General features: G+C 42.9%; 1 protein-coding gene across 1 annotated transcript in view; it reads right to left on the bottom strand.

The window, feature by feature from the left end:
* Nucleotides 1-5,385, bottom strand: part of TMPRSS13 (transmembrane serine protease 13) — a 51,937-nt gene extending 46,552 nt beyond the window's left edge. The window contains exons 1-2 of the mRNA XM_036744059.1: nucleotides 5,348-5,385; nucleotides 2,385-2,506 (exon numbers count right to left, since the gene is read on the bottom strand). Of these exons, the coding sequence (XP_036599954.1) occupies nucleotides 2,385-2,506; nucleotides 5,348-5,385 (160 nt within the window). The remainder of the gene's footprint in view (nucleotides 1-2,384; nucleotides 2,507-5,347) is intronic.
* Between the last annotated feature and the right edge of the window lie 19,504 nt (nucleotides 5,386-24,889).

Here is a 24,889-nt window from a genome sequence, read left to right as displayed (position 1 = left end):
ATGACTTCTGAGGTTCCTTGCAGCTCAAGATCTAAGATCCTCTGAAGTCTATGAGAAGTTCTTACATAGAGGAGAGAATGACCAAGGGCAGAACAGAGGAAAGAAGCTTACAGTACAGCAGCGGGGATTAGGGTTAGGTATAAGAAAGAACAGGGCAGCTAAGTGGCACAGTGGATAGAACACAGGGATTAGAATCAGGAAAACTCAACTTTCTGAGTTCAAATCCAGCCTCAGATATTTACTACCTGTGTGACCTTTGACAAGTCAATTAACCCAGTTTGCCTCAGTTTCCTCATCTGTAAAATGAGCTGGAGAAGGAAACGGCAAAACACTCCAGAATCTTTGTCAAGAAAATCACAAAAAGGATCACAGAATCAGATATGACTGAAAACTACTAAACAACAACAAAATAAGAAAAACTTCACAACATTATGATAGCAGAGATTAGCAAGTGAGAGAATGGGTGCCCAAAGAAGACTGCAAAACCTCTTTTAAAATTATAAAAGCTATGAAAGATTCACCTCTATCTGAAATGCGTTAAACGTCTGGAAGCAGAGATGACTAACATAATCACTAAAGGTCCGTTTTCCTTCCATGAGTCTCTAAACCTCAGAAAGGTTATGATCAAGACATATTGACAAGTAATTGGAAATGACCGAGCACTCACAGGGTACAAAGTACAGTATGTGGCACTTACAGAAAATTCAGGAGTCTTGACCCTCTCCTCACCCCAGCCTGGCTACTCCAGACCCCAAACCTCCATTGGCTTCTCTCCCCCATCAACTATTTCCTGAACAAAAGGAGATGGAGATCTCTGATCCAAAGTAGCCATTAAAGGTAAAAAGCTACATTTAATGGGGGGAGAGAAACGAAAAGAGAAAGAAAGAGAAAGAGAGAGGGAGAGAAGGAGGGAGGGAGGAAAGAAGGAAGGAAAGAATGATGGATGGAGGAAGAAAGGAAGGAAGGAAGGAATAGAGAGAGAGAGGGAGAGAGGAAAGAAGGAAGGAAGGAAGGAAGGAAAGAAGGAAGGAAGGAAGGAAGGAAGGAAGGAAGGAAGGAAGGAAGGAAGGAAAGAAGGAAGGAAAAGAAAGAGAGAGAGAGGAAAGGAAATCTAAGACAAATGATGAAACTACATGATTCACCCTCTTCTGAGCCTTCCTTCCAAATTCTCCCTGGAGCCTAACCACCTCCTGGGAGGGACTAGCTGAACAGGGTTTCCCAGAGCTAGCTTACCGGGTGGTTGTCCCCCTCCATGATTTCTGATGGGATGAAACTTCCCCAACTCAGCTGATGGGCAGATCCATGTTGTACTGGACTCTGGTGTCCCAGGGACAAGAGGTGAAAAAAAGAGGCCGGCTCAAAGGCCTATAGGGCTGGCCACCGTCAGAAATGGGGCGGGGGAGCAAGGTGGTTGGGATGCGTGAGGTAATGTGATATATAAACAACACGGCAGAACTAGCTGGACCTGTCCCTCCACCCCTCCTCCAGCTGGATCCCCAGTTACTCAGCGAATACTAGGGACTTTGCCTGAAACTATCACCCTAGTGGCACCCTTGGGTGAAGCTTTGTGTGGGGGTGTTGGCCTGGTACTTAAGGAGAAAGAGCAGGGACCCTTAGAAGAATGTAGATAGTGGTATCCCCCTCAGCACTTAAAAAAGATCCCCCACCAAAGCCTCTCTAATATAACCTAATCCACAGAGGGAGCATCAGAAGAGATCCAGGCCAGGAGAGGGTGAAACCTATATTACTGCCCATGTTCCATGTCAAGTCTCAGAATCCAAAGAAATGGACAAAGAAGCCATGGGGTATGAGAGAGAGAGCCCTAGAACAAGGGGAGAACTTAGGAAGATCAGAGTTCAAAACCTACTTTGGTTCATACCAGCTCTCAGCCACAATTTCTTCATCCATAAAATGAAGGAGGCCCTGGGTGAAGAGGGTGGTTGTGAATAAGTTTACAGTATTTGCCTTTCAGAGTAGTTGTGAGGAAAGTGCTTTGTAAGCCTTTTACGAAGCACTATAAAATGATGAATTATTATTAATATGCTGGGGCCAGTGAATGGCTCTCCACCTCAGGACAGATGTATTGGCAACCAAAAATGGGCTCCTTAGCACTTAGTCAACAAGTGCCCTTGACTAGTTTGGCTTTTTCCCCTGAACTGAATGCTGTTTGTATGTTGGACTGGAGTAAGCTTGTCGGCCCCTTCACCTTGCTTCCCTTGCTTAAGCTGATGGAAAGAACCTGTGCTTTCCCGGTCAACCCCTTCACCTTGCTTAAGCAGATTGAAAGAACCTGTGCTTTCCCCGGCGTACCTTACACCCCCGCAGAAGCTGGATGGTTAAAAGCAGCTCCCGTTGGAGCCAGAGGCTGCTACAGCCACAGCTACAGCCATAGCCATAGCCATAGCCATAGCCATAGCCATAGCCATAGCCATAGCCATAGCCATAGCCATAGCCATAGCCATAGCCATAGCCATAGCCATAGCCGCAGCCACAGCTGAAGCAGGAGCTGCCAGTAGCAGAGCTGACCTACGGGAGGAAGCTGAACAAAGACTTCAGGCCAGTGGGTAATCTTTTTACCATAGAGGGGGAAGCATGATTTTGCTTTACGCAATCATGCTTCTCTGTAGCCTCCTGGTTACTCTTGTAAGGCGTACTTATTGGGCCTGGAAACTTTTCATTAATATGTCAAAATGGGGATGCTGGTTCATGGGTTGGTTACTGTGGAGCCTAAATATATGTTTTGATTCTTCTGCCTTCTACTTTGAGAGTTTCTTATATCCGGCGGTTCCGAACCTTTCAGACATGTTTACGATCCTCTTTGAGATTATAAACTCTGCCCTCCTACTACAACAGATCAAAGAGAGAGTTATCCAAAACTGCAATAAGAAAGGTAGAGTTGAGTTTCCAAGAACTTTCCTATTGATCAGAGGGTTGAACGACTCTGGAATAAAATTTATACTCCTGAAGAAATTCAGCAGAACCTTAGTCTGTTTTATTTTATCATTTAGGACAGAGGGTGTTAATAGTACACAGGACCATCCAACTGGGTGCAGTCATTCAGGGAAAAGGGCAGTGCTATTCCTCAGAAAATCTGGCCCTTGTGCCTGCTAGGATTTGGGGAAAAGGCAGGCTCTGGGAAAAGCGACCCAAACAACAGGGCCATAGAGGCAGTACCAGCCCATGGATGGTTTTTGGTATGGGCTATCAGAGTTTTGGGGAAGCAATGTGCATGGACAGTGGTCATAGCAGGGAGAAAGAACGACAGCAAAGAGGAAATATAACCATCACCTCAATGTCAGCAGCCAGGGGCAAAATTCTTTTTACCCCATGCTAATTACAACTAGGTAGTACAGGGCAGCTAAGTGCCACAGTGGATAGAGTGCCAAGCCTGGAATTAGGAAGACTCATCTTCTAAGTTCAAATGTGGCTTCAGACACTTACTAGCTGGGTGACCCTGGACAAGTCATTTAAGCCTGTTTGCCTCAGTTTCCTCATCTGTAAAATGAGCTGGAGAAAGAAATGGCAAACCATTCCAGTACCTTTACCAAACAAACCTCAAATGGGGTCACCCAAGAGTCAGATGTGACTGAAAACAACTGAACAACAACAAAATTACAGCCTGGAAATTCAGCAATTCTCATCTGTATAGGGTAGTTTGAGAGACAGTATGGTATGGAAGAATCACTATACTGAAAACTAGGAGACACCTGGCTTCTAGTTGCAGCTGTCCTTGCTCCCTATATGTTTATTTCCTTATCTGTAGAATTGTGGAGGGTCGGGGGATTAGACTATATGAACCCTAAGGCTTCTTTCAGTGTTCACATTCTATGAAATCTGGGTGGGGAAGTAGAGAAGGTGGCATGTAGGGGGTCCAGCTAAATATAGGAATTTAGAATTTGGGATTATTTCCAAGTGCCATATCCTGTTTCCATCAGGAATGATCACTGTTAAGAGAATGGAATTTATACCCCCTACTTACGGCCTATTCATCTCACCAAGCTATTTATAGATGTGACCTAAGTACTGAACAGGCAGAGACAAGATGGAAGCACCTTGTCAGTCCCTTCCCCCTCTTCCTCTCCCCACTCTTCCTCACTCTCTGTGGGACCTGGGAAAGCTAACCCTCACACAAAGGAACAGCCACTCTGGCTGTCTTGGAGACTTCTCTTCTACACACCACTCAATGTGGGAATTGGAGGAGGAGGGAGGAGCAGACCGACACAACTTCCTTGAAACAGATTAAGCAAATCTCTTTGATCCCAGGAGAGGCTGGGATCATGGCTACCCAATAACTCTATTCACCCTGGGGAAAGGGGAGTGGGAGAAGGACAGGTTACCCCAAAGGCCAATGGATATATGTCCCATACACAGGAATCATACACACCCATCTGTGCATACGTACTCGTGCACACACACACACACACACACACACACTCCCCAAAGCCCTACCCTTGTAGCTCCTGTGCAGCCCTGTTCCCAGCCTTCTTGGTTGATCATAGCAGCATGGGAGAGGGAAAAGAGCACTGAATTTGTAGTCAGGGTTCAAATTTTGCCTCTGACCTTGGGCAAATCATTTAACTCCTCTGAAAGAGAAAGGCCTGAGTTTCCTCTTCTATTAAAAAGGAGAAGTTGGGACCTCTGAGGTCCCTTCCAGCTCTGAATCAATGGGCCTATGATGAAAATAAACCCATCTCTATGTTTTAAGACTATTTCTAAATAAGCTTCAGCGGCTCTCCTTGGGAGATAAAAGACAAAGGCTCATGCCCAATGACTTCTGAAAGAACCTAACTTTGCCTACTTCTTGACTGTAGGGGAGGGAGATCCACTATGGCCTGAGCCCATGGACATACTGTACAGGGAGCCACCATTATTGGCCAATGGTACCACTTGCCTAGATACAATTATTCCACTCTACTGACCTGGTACCTTGAGTTTTTGTCCTCAGCCCCCTACCTTCCCTCTTTCTGCACCTAACTCTCTCCAGTAGGTTTCACGCTGCCTGATTTCATCACCTGCAATCCTGCCCCATCTCACCTCTGACCTCTCCCTTGGTCTCCCTCCCTTCTCACCTCCTGAGAGTGGAACCAAGAGTCTTTACTCATTGGTTCTCTGCTCTCCCATCCCAACCTGCCTCCCATGAAAGGTCCCTGGCCTTCTCCAGAGAACTGAACCTATCAGCCTGGTTGGGCAACAAGCATTGTGGCCCCAGCTTCCCCCACACTGGGCCATTAAAAATAAATCATAATCAACACCCTGTGCCCTACTGGAGGAGGGAACTCCGTCAGGAAGGCCCAGGTTAAAAATAACACTCACCTTTTATTCCCTAACTGCTTAGGACTGCCCTTACCTGGCAGCAGAGACACAGGCCCCCACCCTGAAAACCATGCCCATTTGTTCTCTCTGGTCATTCCTACTTTGGGATTTTTCCATGTTGAGTCCAGGAAAGTTTCACATTAAATAATAATAATTATTATAATTATAACATAGGAACTGTGAAAATAAACTTCTACTTAAGATAAACTAGGCATTAGGCTTAAAAGAAATCAGGCAGTAGGCCAATGACAAGATGGCAGATTCTGCCTTCTCAGGCACTTCTGCTACCACTCCCCAAGGTCTTGGAGAAAGTTACCTTCCTGGGGGCTACAGCCTCAGGATTGTCATCACAATTGTTGACATCCATACAGTGAGTATATAAAACCTTTCTGCTTTTGTGGACCTACCCTCTCTTATGTCAGGCTGTCTCTGCTCTTCACATTCCCCCTGTTTCCCACATAACACCCTCTCTAGCCTTCCCTTTTATTTTTTTTGGAAACTTCCATGCCTCATGCTTTTACAACAGGGATTTTCCTTAGCCATTCTCTAAAGCAGGGGTGGGGAACCTGCAGTCTTGCCTCGAAGCTGCAGGTTCCCCACCCCTAATCTAGAGGCTCCTTTCAAAGACATAAGAGATAGGAAAACAATCAGACACACCTGATTAAGGCCCCCTATGAAACTGGTAGGAGCTCTCATCTCCCTTAGGGCTGCCCCAATGGAGTGTCTGCTTGCTCACTACCCTAGTGTGAGAAGTTGCCAATTATCTAGTTTGGAGATGTCAATGGGCCTCCTTGGTATGGAAGGGCCAATCCCCAGCTGTCTCATATATTAACCAGGAGAAGGGATAGAAAATAATACAATTAATTAGCTGGCATTTATATAGCACTTTAAAATTTGCAAAGCACTATACATCTTATTCCGTTTGATCCTCACAGCAAACCCTAGGAAGTAGGTGTTGAGGAAAGTGAGTCTGAGAAAAGTTAAGTGACCTGCCCTCGGATCACACAGTCAAGCAGTGTCTGAGGCATTATATAAACTCAGATCATACTGACTCCAAGCCCAGCACTCCATCCATTGTGATACCTCAATGCCCAGAGAAGCAGCCAAACCAGGTGGACCAAACCCAAGATGCTCCACCTGAGAATCCTTCATTCAAGCCCTTCTTCTATCTGCTGCAGCCTGAAGGCCATCACCCCAGGGCCTCTCTGCTTGTATCTTTCTCTAGTTCCCCTGATGGCCCATATCCTCACCTCCAAATGTATTGTGTTTGACCTAAAGCCTTACCTTACTGAATTAAAGGGCACCATCAGGGCCCAATGCTTGCATCATTTACTGGCCAATGTGATTCTTTTGTGAAACTGTCACGGTGGACTGAGACAGTACTTCATAGTTTCTAAAACATTTCTCATACATTATCTCATTTGGTCATGCAAGGGGAGTGATGAGCTGTGGGAAAAGCCCTAAATCTGTGTTCAAACATTGTCTCTACCACTTACTACTTCTGTGACCTTGGGCAAATCACTTGATCTCCCTTGGCCAGAGTTTTCCCATTAGTTAAATACGGAAGTTGGACCATGAGGTCTCTTCCAGCTCTAAATTTACGACCATCTGATCCTCCCCTCCCCTCCCCCATTTTATAGATGAGGTCCTGAGGTTCAAAGAGGGTTCTAACATCACCTAGCTATTGAGTAGAAGGGTTAGGATTCAAACCTATGTCTTCTATACTTTCTACTGAGATACCACAACTGCTTCATGTAGCTGACCCACCTTCCCTTAACCCTTCTTAGTGGCCATTGGTCAGCCAGTCAGTCAACAAGCATTTATTAAATGCTTACTGTTTGCCAAACTCTGGAGATGCAAAGAAATGCAAAAACATCATTCCTGCTCTCACAGAACTCACATTCTAATGGGGGAGACAATATGCAAATAGCTATATTCATACTTTCTACATATACATGAGCACACATATAGTAAATGTAAGATCATCTCAAGAGGTTGTTATTGCTGTTTGTCCTTCGTTCTCGGAGAGGACCATGACATCAGGGAGTTGGATTTAAATGAGAGAAGTCTGTGCAAAGTTACCAGCCTCACTTTCTCCTCCAGAGCCATCTGGGTCCAGTGGCAAGATAAAGAGCAGGACAACTGGAGGTGGCCCAGGATGCAGTGGGAGACTTTGGCCTTTTTAGGCTAAGGTCTTTAAAAGGTCTCAGTTTCATTCAGGCAAAACCCACTCAGTGATTAAGGTTAAATAAGGAAGGAGACAGAGAATGACCTCAAGAGGAGCAGGGGCAGGAAAGGAATGGGAAAGGCTTCCTGGAGAAGATGAGATTTGAACCAAGTCTTGGAGTAAGCTAGGAAGTGGAGGTCAGGAGAGAGAGCATTCTAGGTCTGGGGAAGTACCAGTGAAAATTCCTGGAGTCAGATGGAGCACTAGGGGTGAAAAAAAGGCTAGGAGGCCAGGTGGATCTCAAAGTACATGGAGGGGAGTTGATTGTAAGAAGACTAGAAATGTAGGGAGGGATCAAGTTGCAAAGGCATTTAATAGCAAATAGAAGATTTTGTCTTTGATGCTGAGGGCAATGTGCAGCTGCTGGAGTTTTATGGTTCAGATAATGTGGTCAGACCTGTGCTTTAGGGAAATCACTTTGGCAGCTGAGTGGAGGAGAGAATGAAAGAGGAAAGACCAAGAGATCCATCAGAAAGCTACTGTAATAGACCAGGGCTTCTTAAATTTTTTCCACTCTTGAGTTGGCATTGCATGGCCTGAGGGCATAGTCGGTGCAAAGTGCACATGCTCTGTGTTCAGAACCAAGGCTTCAATGAATTTTCACGACACAACTTAGGCAAGCACTGCCAGAAACACCTCAGATTCATTACGCGTTTGATTTTTAATTAATTTTTGGTCATTGGGTGTTCAGAAACCTTTTACTGTTGCCAAATTTTTTGAGACCCTATGTGGGGTCTCAACCCACAGTTTAAGAAGTACTGACTAGGGCCAGCTAGAGCACCAGCCCTGGAATCAGGAGAACCTGAGTTCAAATCCAGCCTCAGACATTTGACACACGTACTAGCGGTGTGACCTTGAGCCAGTCACTTAACCCCAATTGCCCTGCCTTTCCCCTTCAAAAACAAAACAAAAACAAAAGAAGTGCTGACTAGATGACAAATATTAAGGGCCCCTAATGAAAGCAGTGGCTGTTTGAGAGAGGAGGACATATAGGAGAGCTGTTATAATGGTTAAAAAAAAGAGAGAAGATTGGACAACTGTTTGGATTGGTGGGGTGAGAGAGAGTGAGGAACCAAGGATCACACTTAGGCTGTGAGTCTGGGTAACTACTGGAAGCATGGTGGTGTTCTCTAGAATAATAAGAAAGTTAGAGATAGGGGAGAGTTGGGGGTGGGAATAGTGAGCTCCATTTCAGACATGTGGACAGTTTGAGATGTCTAATAGGCAGTTGGTGATGAAGATCTGGAGCTCAGGAGGGAGATGAGGACTGGATATATACATCTAAGAATCATCTAAATGGGCATAATAGTTGGATCCATGGGAGCTAATGAGATCACAGAGCAAGATAGTATATAGAGGAAAAAGAGAAGAGGGCAAAGGAAAAAGACCATTAGATTTAGCAAAGAAGATATCATTGGTAATTTTGGAGAAAACAGTTTCAGTTCAAGGATGAGGGCAGAAGACAGGGGCATCTATTGTAAACTGTTTTCTCAAGTTTAGCCAAGAGGAGGAAGAGAGATAGAAGATGATAGCCTTTGGGAATGGTCAGGTCAAGTAAGGATTTTTTTCCTAAGGATGGAGGAGACAGAGGTATATTTATAGTCAACAAGGAAGAGGCTGGTACATGGGAAGAGATTGAAGATTATACTCAGGTACATGCTGGAGAAGATTAGAAGGGATGAGATCAAGCCTGCATGCAGAAAGGACTGTCTTGGCAAGTATTCTTCTTGTGAGACAGGAGTGAAGGAGTGACGTGAAATAAGGAGGAGGTGAAAAAAGAGAGTTTTCAGTTAATAGTCTCCAATCTTTCCAAAAGCTTTGAAGCTATTTTGTTGCATGAATGATGAGAATGAGACAACCTAGGCAACTGAGATTGACAGAGCAGCCACACTGTAGGTTGAAGGTGACGCTTTAGAAAAAGCTCAGAAGTGGGAGTTAGGGTTGTGGGCAGTTGCACCTACATTCAAGGGTGGAAGGAAAAGACTAGAGGAGACAAACTAGGAGATAAGATTTGAATTAAGAATAAGAATATGGGGATCTTTTGGGGATATAGTAGAGAGACTTTATGCAAACCTATGCAAACTTTATGCCAACTCTATGCTAGCACAGCACAGAATTATAGGCTCATGGAATCTTAGAGCTGGGAGGAATCTTGAAGAGCATCTCATTTTACAAATAAGGAAACAGGTCTGATGAGGTTAAGTGATTTGTCCAAAGTCACACAAGAAAGTTGGTGAAGCATGGTTATTCTCCATGGCAATTATACCTTATACTTGCAAAACACTTTTTTTTCCAAAACACTTTCACATCCATTAACGTATTTGATCCTCACGAAGTCCTGTGAAGTTCGGCCTAGAAGGTATTGTTATTCCCCATTTTCTAGGAAGAGTAAACTGAGGCCCAGCTAGGTCAAGTGACTTGTCAAAAGTTCCCACAGCTAGTTAATAGCTGGTGTCTGGACTAGAGCCCTGGTCTCTTGACATAGCCCAGTTCAGCGCTGACCCACCTCAAGACCTTAGGAGTATATCCCAAACATCTCTAACTACTCTCAACTGCCAGTTACATTTACTTCGCCCCAAAGTGAGTCACACACTTCCTTGCTTGTGTCAGATCCCACTATATCAATTGTACAAATATACAATGAATGGTGCTTAGCAGCATTTTAATTATTTTTTTTTCAAATCATACCCTTTTCAGGTTTCACAGAGTCACCTCTTGTTCTATTATGGCAGAATTTTATTTTATTTTATTTCTTAAAGTTTATGTTCACTCTCTGAAGAAACACTCTAGGCAGGAAAGAATTCTCAGCTAAATTCCTGATCCCTTTTTCTCTAAAGCAGGTGTGGGGAACCTGTAGCCTTGAGGCCACATGTGGCCCTCTAGGTCCTCAAGTGAGGCAGGGCCTACATGTCACCTTAAGGCCACAGGTTCCCTACCCCTGCTCCACAGGTTTCCTTACTTTCTAACAGAACCATACTTCAAATCTTCTATCCTTCCTACCTCTTCCATCTTCCCTGCCACAAGTATCAGCCTGGAACTGAGGTACCTGGATCTCACCTTATCCCATCCCAACTCTGCTGGCCTAGTTGGGAACAAATATCAGCTGTAATTGACAATTCTGTCTCCCAGGGCAAGTAGCACGCAAGGTACTGGTGGCGAGGGCAATATTTCCACGGTAGGTTTCAGAATATAAGGTCCTGTTTGAGGAGAGACCCCTGGACATATATCCATGGGGAAAGGCAGAAATCACAAGACTTCAAGAAGCCATTGCTGGGGAGACCACTTCCAAGAGAAGAAACAGAGTCAGAGAAGGAGGTTTTTTTAATGTTATTCGTATTTTTTAATTTTTATATCACCACAACTTCTTTTAGTATACCTTCTCCTTTCCTTTTCCCAGATAGTCATCCCATAAAACAAACATTTTTAAAGAAAAAAAGAGGAAGAAGAGGGGGGATCAGCAAAACAAATCGATATACCCCCAAAATCTGAAAATATTTTCAATTTGTGAACCTCCCAGCTCTGGAAGGAAATGGGATGAGAGTGTGCCCATACTGACTGATACAGCATTCCCTTCCTAGGCATAAACACAGCAATAAGAAGCAAGCCCCATATAAACAGAAATAAAAAAGCTAGAAACAAAACAGATGCCCATTGATTTGGGGAATGGCTGAACAAATTGCGACACATGACTGTGATGGAATATAACTGCACTGTAAGAAACAGTGAATATGATAAATTTAGAGAAGCATGGAAATATTCATATAATCTGATATACAGTAAAGGAAGCAGAGCAAAACCAAAAAAACTAAAACATACAAAATGACAGTGTACATGGAAAGAACAGCCACAAAAATCCGAAGTGAACGTGGCAGAATCACGGTGAATAAGCATGACCCCAAAGAAGAGAAATATTAGATAATTATTCTTACTGACTAGTCACTTCAATTATCTCTACCTACCGAAAAAGTACAAGCACTCTAAGGAGCCTGAGAATTTGGGCACCCCCAACAAAGCCTCAATTGTTCCCCCCAGTTAAAACTTTGCTTTTTCAAATTTATTCAGATAAGAAACTGAAAGGTTTTTTTTAAGTTTTCCTGAGGAATCGAAGTAAAAAGCAACATAAGGCAAAATAAGCAAAAAAATTTCAGGAAGTTAAGTTTATATTGGGTTATTGAACTTTTTAATTCCATGAAGAAGTGAGAAAAGCTTATAGAGGCAACTGTGGAACCCCAAAATATCGCAGGGATGTTCCAGGTGTAACTGATTCTGAGATGAGAAAACAAAACCATTCACACTCAGTGCAACACAATAAGTGCAAAGGCCCAGCAGATAGACCAGGTACAAAAGGAGCAGAATGAACTGAGGGAGAGCCAGGAGTCTAACTCAGACTAGATAGTCTGGCTATAGTCAGCAGAGCTGGGAAGACCCAACACACTTTAGCCACGTGGCTGCTTTTTAGAGAATAAGCCAATATAATGACTACAAAACCAAGTGAAACCTTGACTGAGTCACTAACCAGGAGAGGGTGGCATGGAGCAGTAGAACAGGACCCACAGGTACCCTGGGAGATCACCTGGCAAACAGGCTAGACCACACCCTGAAAGCCATCCAAGTGAGGATGGCGGGATGGGCTCTTCTAGAAGATAGATCATATACTTTAGAGTAGAAGGGGATTTTTGTTGTTATTATTGAGTAGTTTTAGTTGTGTCTGATTTTTTGTGACTCCATTTGGGGTTTCCTTGGCAAAGATACAGGAGTGGTTTGCCGTTTCCTTCTCCTGTTTATTTCACAGATAAGGAAACCGAGGCAAACAGGGTTAAGTGACTTACCCAGGGTCACACAGCTAGCAAGTGTCTGAGGTTGGATTTGAACTCAGGTCCTCCTGACTTCAAGGCTGGTGCTCTATCCACTATGCCACCTAGTTGTCCTGAAGGCAATTTTAGAGACCATCTAATTCAACCAACTCATTTTACAAATTAGGCCAAGATTGAGTAAAGTAGCTCACACTCAAGGCAAACTTAATTTCTGTTAAGTAGCAGAACTTAATTTGAAATCTGGTCCTTGGACTGCAAGCGCAGCATTCTTTCTGCCTTATGCATACAGTAAGTCCCTATTTCCTTTGACTAAGAGAAACAAGTCACAAAGAGGGTAAAGAAATTTGAACAAGAAAACAGTTTAAGAGATGAGAGAAACCATATGGCAGAGTCACCATAAAAAAAAAAAGATTTCCTATATAAGATCTCCCTCTACATATGCAGCTGTGAATGATCCTGGGGAACTTTGGGGGCCCTTCAAGGGAGTAGCAGACATCAGGAAGATACCAGAGTCAGAGGTGATACAGTATCTCCCCAGCTATATGACTGGGAAGTTATTTGTGGTATACAGACACCACCCAAAGGGAGAGAAGTAACCTACACTGAGACAAGAGGCCACCAACAAAATGTTGGATTATGACCTAGAACATTGTCTGAGAATGTTCTGAAGCCTAGTTTTCACTAGGGGGCAGCCCATAACAGAGTCCACTGCAGAACCAACAGGTCAGAAAGGGGTTAACTGGAGGCCAAAACAGACACAGCAGAGTTGCTGGAAGGCTTGACTTTGTGACAACAGATTCCCACATAGGATTCTCTAAGATGAGGCCCTCACATCAAATGGCCCACTGACGGCTTTAACAATAGAGTCCCCCTAACCTGGTGCAAACGTGGCCACTATAAGCTTTTGTGCCTTCCTTTGGTTTGTGTTGCCTTTTCCCTTTGATTCTCAACCAAAGCAATTTAAGCTCCTCGTATTTTATTTGAATTAAAGAGAAGAAAGATATTTGTCTATTCCTAGACCAAGAGAACTGGAGAAATCCATGCACTGTAGCAGCCAGGTGGTAGAAGAAAAGAAGAAACGTCCAGCATCTTCACCAGATCTGGCCTTGGTACTAACCCCTTCTCTGTCTGTTGACTTCTGATCCATCCTTCAAGGCCCAGCTTGCTACCTCCTTCATAAAGCCTTTCCTCCTATGGACACATAGCACTTGATAATCTCTTAGGGAAAATTTTATATTATATTGTATATTATATTATAATTATATTTTATTATTTAATAACATGTACTATTATAATATATACTACAATATATTATAATATAATATTTATAATTATATTATATAATTATTTTCATATTATAATTTATATTGTATTTATCTTTATATATGCTTCCAATGTACCTAGTAGATCCCCTTGATGGAATTATGGAGGGGTAAAGGGTAGGTAGTAGGAACCAGAGAAGAATTGCACAGGATGGAAAGAAATGGAGGGACTATAATCTGAGGGAGAACCCACATGGATAAAATCAGGATCCATCAGTAAACATGTTTTGTCTTCCCCTACAAGGCTGTAGAAGGCAGCTAAGTAGCACAGAGTGCCGAGTTCGAAGCCAGGAAGACTCTTCTTTGTGACTTCAAATCTGGCCTCAGATGCTTTCTAGCTATGTGACCCTGGGCAAGTCACTTAACCCTGCTTGCCCAGTTTCCTCATCTGTAAAATGAGCTGGAGAAGAAAAGGGCAAATCACTCTAGTACCTTTGCTAAGAAAACCCAATGAGGTCATGAAGAGTCGGACATGTCTGAAACTACTCAACAATAACAACTCTAGGCTATAAGCTCCATGAGGGAACGGTTTCTTCTTTGTCTTTTTAGCACAATGCTTTGTATAAGTAGAATAAATGAAAATAAAGTCTTGTCTATAGCAGGTGCTCAAGCATGCTTCTTGTGGTTCCCCTACAATGTTTATCATCTGGCACAGTGGCAGGCACCAGTATGATATGTGCAATAATTACTTAATTAATTGACTAAATTGCACCCACTCTAATGGAGGATAATTACTTCAAAATATCTCTCAAATGAATGGAGCACAGATCTGAGTCAATGTGACATTTCTTAAATTCTTCAAAGTAGCCAGAAAGAGGCTTTCTGCATCTACCTATTCATTTAAATCACCTGACTTTAGAAAAGGCCCTTACCTTTTGGTTTCAGACCCTTTGGTAAGCTCAGGTTCCTGAATTCCTCTCCTTATAGACCGGATTCTAACATCTCAGTGGCCAGAGACACAATTCAAAATTATGATACCTGGGGTTAAAGTCAATTGATCAGAGATAGGGAGGAACAGAAAGCAATCTACCTGGCCCAGGACAGATGATCTGAGACAGAGCAGCCCTTTTCTTTGCTAGCCCCTGTGGCATGGCTAACAAAGCCCAAATTTCTAAGTCCCAGGAGGAAGCTGGGGAAGGTAAAGGATACAGGTAGGACCATCAAGTGAGGCGGGACGCTCAGGGATGGCCAATATGAAACAAGGGTGACTGGCCAGACCGCAGCTGCAGCAAGAAAGCACATTCCCTAGAGGTTGATGCACTGGGACAAAATCTTAGCTGTGCCACTCTACTTATAGCTTTGCCAATGACTAGGGGCATCTCCAGACTGCCTTCCCTTGAATCATATGTCTGAGAACATGTAAGATTCTGTGGATTCTATGCACACTTTACTAACTCTACACACACTTCATCTTAACTACACCAGAGCTCTAAAGCATATGGAGAGTGTGTGTGTATGTGTGTGTGTGTGTGTGTGTGTGTGTGTGTGTGTGTGTGGTGCTGTTGTTGTTGGGGGTGGGTGGTGATTAAAGGCTGTGCAGAGAACATTCTATCTTGAGAACTGCTGCTGCCATCTCCTGTATCCCAACCAACTCTGGGGTTCTCCAGATCTCTCTTCTCACCCTTCAACCCTGTCCAAGCTAGTTCTTCTAGTTTGGGACTTACTGACATGCAAGGGGGTAGTGCAACACTGCCTCCTCATCAGCCTTATGTTCAGTTTAATTATCTCAATGTAGAAATGATACAGAGGGGCTAAGGAGGGAGTAATTATTCAGGGTGGGGCAATACACACTGGGCTGACTAACTAGATGCTTTGCTTGCTGGAGGAGAGAAAAGATGGAAAGAAGGAAGGAAAGAAAGAAAGAAGGAAGGAAGGGAGGGAGGGAGGAAGGAAGGGAGGAAGGAAGGAAGGAGGAAAGGGAGGGAGGAAGGAAGGAAGGAAGAAAGAAAGAAAGAAAGAAAGAAGGAAGGAAAGAAGGAAGGAAGGAAGGAAAGAGAGAGAGAGAGGGAGGGAGGGAGGAAGGAAGGAAGGGAGGGAGGAAGGAAGGAAGGCTAGAAAGTAAAATTGCCTATTGTCCATCACTTTCAGTTGAGGATTTTGTCCCCCTCTTTGAGCTATACATCATGACTTTTCCAAAGACTCAAGTGTCTGCCTAAAATTCCAAGGAACAGAGTCACAACTTCTAAAACACTCCAACCTCACCCAAAAGACACACACACACACACACACCTACTCTCTCAGTGCTGGATTCCCTAAGACTTGTATGCCCAATGGCCTATAAGGGAATCTGTATTTGGTACTTTTCTATGGGAGAGCAGAGGCCTATGATCATTGTCTAGTGATTCAGCTTCCCTTTCTTTCTATCAACTAAAAAATAAATCAATGAGCATTTAGTAAATGCCTACTATGTGCCAGGTATTATACTGAGCAATCGACTAAAAATGAAAGTCTCTGCCATTAAATTGCTTATATTCCTAGTTAGCAAAGAGACATTCCACAAGGGGACAGTAGGTATATAAAGGTGGTTCAATATAGCTGGGAATAGTGTGGCCCTTTGGCTTCAGTGGAGGCACAAAATGGTTGCTCTACGTTCTTAGATGCTTGAGGTATGCCCAAGATGAGGGCATTGAGAAAGGTTGTATCCACATGCCTGGATCATTAGCTATCAGCACAAGAATGATTAGAAAGCCATATCACACTTGATGAGGTGGGGTGGGGATATTGTGTGGGCCGCCCCAGCCCCCAATGTTGGCAGAAGAGGCAGTATGACACATCCACCTCTTACCCCAGTGCCAAGAATGTAACCAGGATTTTTGATCATCCTCACAGTCCTGAGGTATGTCAGAGCCAGGCCCAACCCCTGCCATGACCACAGAAACCCCCAATAAATGCTCTCATTGAGAAAAAGGCAGAGGGAAGGAATTCCTGAGGCCCACCACCTAGGTGTTCTTCCCAGAAAGTTCCCTTCAAAAATAATAGGTGGGCAGAGAAGCAACATAACCCCAGAGGGGTCTCTGGTGAAATGTGTATGTGCCCATGAGCCCTCCAAGGGCTGGGGGGATAAAAATGAGAAGTCATGCAAGAGGAGCTGGGTAAAGTAGAGAAAAGGGGGTGGGAAAAGAAAGAGTGGGGCAGGAACTATTGTCTTATCTGTGCCCTACAAAGGTGGCCAGGTAGATTTATAGCTAAGAGAACATTGATCAGGCGTGCAGGCAAGGACACGGATTTCATTAGAGCAGGGTTGAGGAACCTGCAGCCTCAGGGCTACCTGTGGCCTTCTAGGTCCTTGGGTGCAGCCTTTTGACTGAGTCCAGGTTTTACAGGACAAATCCTTTTATTAAGGGGATTACAGAAGTAGGAGAAGGAGGAGAAGAAGAAGAAGAAAGAGGAGGAGGAGGAGAAGTAGAAGAAAGAAGGAAAAGAAGGAGGAGAAGGAGGAGGAGGAGGTGGAGAAGAAGAAGAAGAAGAAGAAGAAGAAGAAGAAGAAGAAGAAGAAGAAGAAGAAGAAGAAGAAGAAGAAGAAGAAGAAGAAGAAGAAGAAGAAGAAGAAGAAGAAGAAGAAGAAGAAGAAGAAGAAGAAGAACTAGCATTTATATAATGCTTTAAGGTTTGCAAAGATCTTTGCAAATATTATCTCATTTTATCACCCTAACAACCCTGAGAGGTAGGTACTATTATCATTCCCATTTTACAGATGAGGAAACTGAGGAAGATAGCAAGTAAGTGACTTGCCCAAAATCACACAGCTAGTATCGGATGCTAGATTTGACCTCAATTCTTCCCAACTCCAAAAGCATAGCTTTAGAGTCAAAGGACTGAGATTGAAACTCCCACCCTCTGCCATTTACTACTAATGTGACTTTGAGCAAGTGACTTAATTTTCTCTGTGCTTCATCTTCCTCCTCTATAAAATGAGGGGGTTGGTCTAGATGAACTCCAAGGTCCCTTCCAGTTCTTCACTCTATGATCATATGACTGTTGGTCATTCGACAGATGAAGAAGTAGAGACTCTGAGAGATTAAGTGATTAAGTATGATTTAGAGCACACAGGTTAGAGGTGGCAGCAGAACAATTATTCAAGGCTCTATCCTCTAGTATTCTTAAAATTTGTAATACAGTATAGCTGATAGACACAGCCACCTCATTTATTGTTTAATATCACAGGAACTCATGCAGGAGTGGGGGAAAGAGAATTATGTCAGAAGAAAAGTCAATGGGGAAAGAAAGGACTGCCCCCACCCAAAGCAGTTCTGGACTCAGTGACAAGGGTGGCTTCCCACACGCTGACCCCTCCCCCTTCCCTGCACCTCATACAACCTAGCAGACTTGCTGGCTTTTGTCACTGGTGCAGAAGGAAGACCTCTATAGTAAGACTTCTATTGGCCAGAGTTCAGTTACAATTCTCATTGTTATGGGCTAGGCCAGTGAAGCCTATATTGTTATAATTTGGTATTAATAATCAGTTAAAGCCACATTTATCTGTGCTATAAAAAATTAATACTAATCATGAAACTAGCTTTTATTAAGCACCTATTATGCCTATTCACTTTCAGGAACAGAAGTCTGCTAGAAAAGAAAGAAAAATAAATTCCTTTCAAAGTAACTAGAAGACATTTAATACGCTGGGAGTCCAGCTATCAAGACACATAAGAATTATATGACCACAACTAAAAATACTTAACAGAAACATAATCAGAAAGCTATTAATTACTCTTGGTTGGACTGTGACAGCATGACAAAAATTACAATACTACCTAGATAATCTACAGAGTCCATGGTATACTGATGAAGCTACCAAAGGGTTACTTTATAAAACTAGATGAAATAATTTTAAAATTCATTTGGAGGAACAATAGGCCAAGAGTCTCAAGAGAAATAATTTTAAAAGTGGGAAGGAAAGGAGCCCAGCAGTACCACATATCAAACTATTCTACAAAGCAGTAACCAAAACTATGTAGTATTTGTTTAAAAAAATAGAAAAGCTGATCAGTGAAACCAATGAGGTGCAAAAGACCCAGGAACAGCTGAACATAGTAGTATAATATTTGATATAGCCAAGGGTGCCAACAACTAAGGTAACAATTCACTATTTGACAAAACCTACTAGGAAAGCAGAAATTAGATTTAGACTAACACCTCACACTATATACCACAATAAGCTCCATATGAATCCAAGACCCAAATATGAAAGGTCATATCATAATCAAATTAGAGGAGCAGTGAAGGAGATACCTTTCACAACTCTGTATGGGGGAAAGGTCTTGAAAGGGACAGAGAAACCCATAAGAGATAAAGTGGACAATTTTAGTTATATAAAATTGAAATGTTTCTGCACAAATGAAATCAATAGAGTTAGAATTCAAAGAGAAACAAACAATTGACTGGGGAAAATCTTTGTATCAAATTTCTCTGATAAAAGTCCACTATCCAAGATAGAACTTATACATGTGAGAACATGAGCTATTCATCAAGAATCATAAATCAATCAACAAAGCATTTGCTTTGTGTCAGGCACTCTGCTTATCTCTGAGAATACAAAGAAAAAAATCTTCCATACCCTCAAGGAGCTCACATTTTAATGGGGGAGACAGCATTTATAAATCAGAATGCAAGAGATAAATGTAAGTAGATGGAAAAGCAGCCTTAGAGAGAAAGGCACTAGCATCTAGGCCAACCAAGAAAGGCCTCCTGGAAGAATGATCCTTGAACTGAGTCTTAAAGGAAAACAGATGCTGAGAGTCAGAGGATGGGAGGGAAAGCATTCCAAGCATGGGAAACAGTCAGTGCAAAGGAATGTAGGTCAGTGTGTCTAAACAGGGGTGAGGGTAAAGAACTGAGAACGATGTCAAAGTGATTTGAGAGGATGGTGATGCCCTTAACAGTAACAGAGGAGGATTTGGGGCAAAGGGGAAGATAATGGGTACTATTCTGCACATGTTGAGTTTGAGGTGCATACAGGACATCCAGTTTGAAATGCACAATAGGTAATGAAGACGTAGTGCTCGGGAGAAACACTTGGACTGGATAAATTGATCTAGGAATCATTTACACAGAATTGATAACTGAAGCCATGGAATATGATGAGTTCACCAAGGGACAAAGTATAGGGAGAAAAAAAATGGCCCAGGACAGAGCCTTGGGGGACAGTGATCAAAGGCTCTAAATACATTTTTCAAAAGAGGAAAAGCAAGCTTTCAACAACCATATGGAGAAAATACTCCACATCACTCAGAGTAAGGGAAATGTAATTTAAAACTACTCTTATGTTCTACCTCATACTCAAATTGGCAAAGATGACCAAAAAATGGAAAATGATTTCTGGAGGGGATGTGTAAGGACAGACACCTTAATGCACTACCAGTGAAATTTACTGTAATTTGGAACTATGTCACAAAAGTCACTAAACTGTGCATACCTTTTGGCTCAGAAATACTGGACTTATACCCCCAAACAGATCAAGGAAAGAGGAAAAAGACCCATAAGTTCAGCAAAAAACTGAAACAAAGTAGCTGCACATCAACAGGGGAATGGCTGGACAAATTATTCTATGTTAATGTAGCAGAATACTGTTGCACCATAAGAAAGGATAACAGGCACAGGTTCAGAAATACCTGGGAGGAGAATGAATTAAGCAGTACCAGGAAAACAATTTATACAGAATGACTACAGAAAACAACTGTGAAAGAAAGACTTAATGACCCTGATCAAAGCAATAATCATTTATGACTCTAGAAGGTTGATAATGAATCATGTTTCCTACCTGTTGGAAAAGTTAGTCCTATAGGTCATGGACTAGAGGTGCAGAATGAGACACACATTTTCAAACACAGCCAATCTGGTTTTACGTGACTGTACTTATATGTTACAAAGGCTGGATTTTATTTTTCTTTTTTTTATGGGAGGCTTTCTTTAACAGGAGGCTAGTGACAGTGACACTAAAAAAAAAAAAAGAACAGAAAAGAGAGACAAAAGTATCAATTAGTCATTTGAAAAAACAAGAAAATGAAAGGAAAATCAGGAGACACAGACAGGCAGGACAGTGGTGAAACTACCATGTTAAATTCAAATTATAAAAAACAAATTCTGTAGGCATAGAAAAAATTGGGACATAATAGAAATATACTGTTTCACATGTGGTAGCTTTTTGGCACAATGGTTAGAGTGCTGGGCCTGGAATCAGGAAGATTCATCTTCCTGAGTTCAAATCTGGCCTCACACACTTACATAGCTATGTGACCCTGGGCAAACCACTTAACCCTGTTTGCTTCTATTTCCTCATCTGTAAAATGAACTGGAGAAGGAAATGGCAAACCACTCCAGTATTTTTGCCAAGAAAACCCTAAACGGGGCCAGGGAGAGTTGGACACAACTGAACAACAACTGTTTCATATATAATCCCCTTCTTTGTTTTTCTTTGTATGTTTAAACATCTATATTTGTTAAAGTTTTTAAACTTCATAATAAAAAAGAAAGTGGGGGTAAGGAGATACAAATGTGTGGTAAAATACCCATGCTGGGCAGGCCCTTAGATTCCCCATGAATGACTGCTGGAATTTGAAGCAGAATCTGGAGTGGGTTAGGTGAGTTCACACTCATTCGCTGGTCAGCAGAGCTCAGCTGCAGGACAGACATCTTGGCAGATACTAGAGACCCGAAGACAAAAAATGCGATTGGCTCTACCCTTAAGAAGCTGACATTCTACTGGGGAAACAGCATGTACACAGATCAGTAAATGAGAAATATTTCTAAAGTAAATATAAACAATACTACTGTGAGACCACAAGCAAATCGTTTTACTTCTCTGAGACTCAATTTATAAAATTAGATCATTTATAAAATGAAGATGAAAATACACAATATGCTGTCTACCTGACACATGAGAAAACTGCTTTGTAAATCTTAAAGTGCCTCTGTAAGTGGGACTGTTATTTATTATCACTAGAACTATCTCGTGGAGGCAGAGAAGGTTATGTCCAGTGCCCCACGCTCTGGCCTCCCCACAACACTGCTAGAATAAGCCTTAGCCACATACTTCATGCCCTGGGGAAAAGGGACCAGAGCTGTGGGTATAGTTATCATCACCATCCTAGGAATGTCTTTCATTTTACTGATGAAGAAACTGAAGTGCAGGAAGGCAGACTCACCCAAGGTCACATGAGTAGCAATCATCAGAGGTGGGATTTTAAGTAGATCCTCTGACACCACACCCTTTCCTCTTTTCACTATATCATTGTGCTTCTTGTACCTCTGCACAAGCTATCCTGTGCCTGAAATATTCTCCCTCCTCACCTCTACCTACTTTAATCCCTCCCAATGTAAAGTACGTTGTACTATATGCGAGGCAATGTGTCATGTACTGGGGTTACAAAGATAAAAGGAAATAATCTCTATTTACATCATTATATATACTGAGGAAGGAGAAAGAGAGGAAACAACCTATGCATGCATATGCATAAATATGATATGTATTTGATATATACATAGTATAGACCAGAGTTTATAGGGTATTCAGGGAGCAGTCTTTCCAGGCCTGACCATCTCTACCTTTGGTGTCCACCTTCCCCCAACTCTCACCTGTGGTTCCAAGAAGCTATTGCATGCACAGCGGCCACACTCCAGTAAAACCATCTCAGCAGATGGGATAAACTAGGCTGAGGGTAAGCAAGAGGCCTCAAGCCCATCAGAGAGTTAGGGGGATGATCACCCCAAGCATGGGAAGACTTTCCCCAGTGGAATGGGTGAATGAGAACAGTTTGTTCCAATGGCCACGAAGGCAGCTGAAGCAGGTGCTGGGGAGCTCTTAGAGCTTGGTCAGACACTGAAGACAGCAAGGTCATCCCCTGTGTCCTGAGTCACTGCCGGCCGTCTTGACTTTTGTCCTGCAACTGGACTTTGATGACTCTGGCTGATGACTTTGTGCAATTCTACCTCACTTAAATCCAATTGATGCACAAGATATCACCTCATGACATCATTGGTCCTCTTCAAAAATGAAGGACAAACAAGTATAAACCACATCATGCCTGGTGAGTAGGAGTGGGGGAGGGGTGTAAGGAGGGAGGGAAGGGAATAAAGGAATAAGCATTTATATAGCACCTACTATGTGCCAGGCCCTGTACTAAGAGCTTTTTATAAATACTACCTCATTTGATTCTCACAACAACCCTGAGAGGTAGGTGCTATTATTATCTCCATTTTACAGTGAGGAAACAAGCAGGCAGAGGTTAAGTGACTTGCCCAGGATCACACAGCTATTAAGCATCTGAGGTTGAATTTGAACTCAGGCCTTCCTGATTCCAGGGTCTACTGCTCCACCGACTGTCTCTGTAGGGACTGGAAATGTGATTGCATTAGTATAGGGAACTACCAGGAGAGGAAAACATGCAAAGCAGAATCTTCTCTGCAACTTATGGTCTTAGAGCAGAGTCTTAAGGTGGGGGTCCAAGGACCTCCAACGAGTCTGTGAATAGATTTCAGGGGATACGAGAACTTGGGTGGGAAAAAATGATGTCCTCCATTTCACTAACTTCTTATTTAAATTTAACATTTCCTTCGGTGATTAATGTGGACAACAGTACTATTAAGTTTCACCAGACTTCCCAAGGAGTTCATGACATTAAAAAAAAAAAAATGGTTAAGAACTCCTCTCTTAAAGAAGTGCCCAGAACACTGAGGGCTTAAGTGATTCACCCAGGGCCAATCAGTAGGTATCAGAGGTGAAACTTGAACCCAGGTCTTTCTGGTCACTACACCATGCTGCTTTTCATAGGTCTGGAACATAGCAGGTGTTTAATAACAAATGATAATTTTCACAGGAGGGAAAGAGCTGGAGGGGGAAGGGAGTGTCAGGAAAGGTTTCCTAGAGGAGGGCTAGAATGAGCTGAATCTTGAAGGAAGCTAAGGATTCTAAGAGGTTGAGGGGGAAAAGGAGGGCATTCTAGGCTGTGCAGAATCTGGAAGATGGAATGGCTAGTTTGGGGACAGTATATAAGCCAGTTTGATTAGAACACATGTGGCACTAAGGCGAGTGATGTGAATAACTAAGTCAAAAGAACAGCCCTGATAGCCACCGGATCAGTCTAAGAATCTTAGAACTCGAACAGACTTCACAAGTGACCCAGTCTAAGCTCCTCTTTTTACTGACAGAGGCCACTAGAGAGGAATCCCTTTGCTCAAACTCACAGTCACACAGTGATTGTCATTAGATCCCAAATCTGGCCAGTGATCCTTCTAGTCTCCTGAGCCCTCCTGTATTTACTCTGAAGTGCCTTGTCATTCAAGGTTTCAGAAGCCTAAAATCTTTGGGAGAAAGACTGAGATGTGTGTGCCCAGAAAACCTGGAAGATTGCCTTGTATGCAGTGCACACTTAATAGTTACTGAATGAATTGGGGAATATTTGTTGAGTGAATGAAGTTACAGCACCTTCCAATGGGGCCCAGGCACCCCCAAGAAGACCTAGGGAACGACAAAATGGCACAGGCCACCTAGGGCTCAGACAATCGAACTAAACAACAATGAAAAAAAACATCATGCTGATCATGAGTCATTTCCTGGGAAGGAGCCCAGAAACTCCCATCTTAGGGACCTGGGAGTGCTCTAAGTGCAGCTTGGACTGCCATCTAGCGAAACTTTGAGAAATTACTCCTCTAAAACTTAAAAAAAATTCTAAGGTTTCCATCCAGAGAAGCAGCCTGGAGAAATATTAGCATGTTATAGGCTGGGGGGGACGAGGTGGGGGAGGCATAGAGACAATGGGATGCACAAAGAAAAGAGGATGTGATATGGGAGTTCCCTTGACAGGGGAAGGGAACAAGCATGTAGTAAGCATGTATGATGTGCCAGGTATGAGCAGCTAGGTGGCATAGTGGATAGAGGCAAAAAGGCAGGAAGACTCATCTTCCTGAGTTCGAAGCCAGCCTCAGACACTTCCTAGCTGTGTGACCCTGGCCAAATCACTTAACCCTGATTGTCTCAGTTTCCTCATCTGTGAAATGAGCTGGAGAAGAAAATGGCAAACCACCCTAGTACCTTTGTCAAGAAAACCCCAAAGGGGGTCACAAAGAGTCTGAAATGACTGAACAACATGTGCCAGGTACTTTACAAATATTTTATTTGATCCTCACAACAACCCTAGGAGGTAGGTGCTATTATTATCCTTGTTTTATAGATAGGGAAACTGAGGCAGACAGAGACAGTGATCTGCCCAGAATCA

The sequence above is a fragment of the Trichosurus vulpecula genome, chromosome 2 (assembly GCF_011100635.1).
Source record: "Trichosurus vulpecula isolate mTriVul1 chromosome 2, mTriVul1.pri, whole genome shotgun sequence".
NCBI classification, from domain to species: domain Eukaryota; kingdom Metazoa; phylum Chordata; class Mammalia; order Diprotodontia; family Phalangeridae; genus Trichosurus; species Trichosurus vulpecula.
Note: the sequence above shows the minus strand (reverse complement) of the source record. Positions and strands in the feature narration are given on the sequence as shown.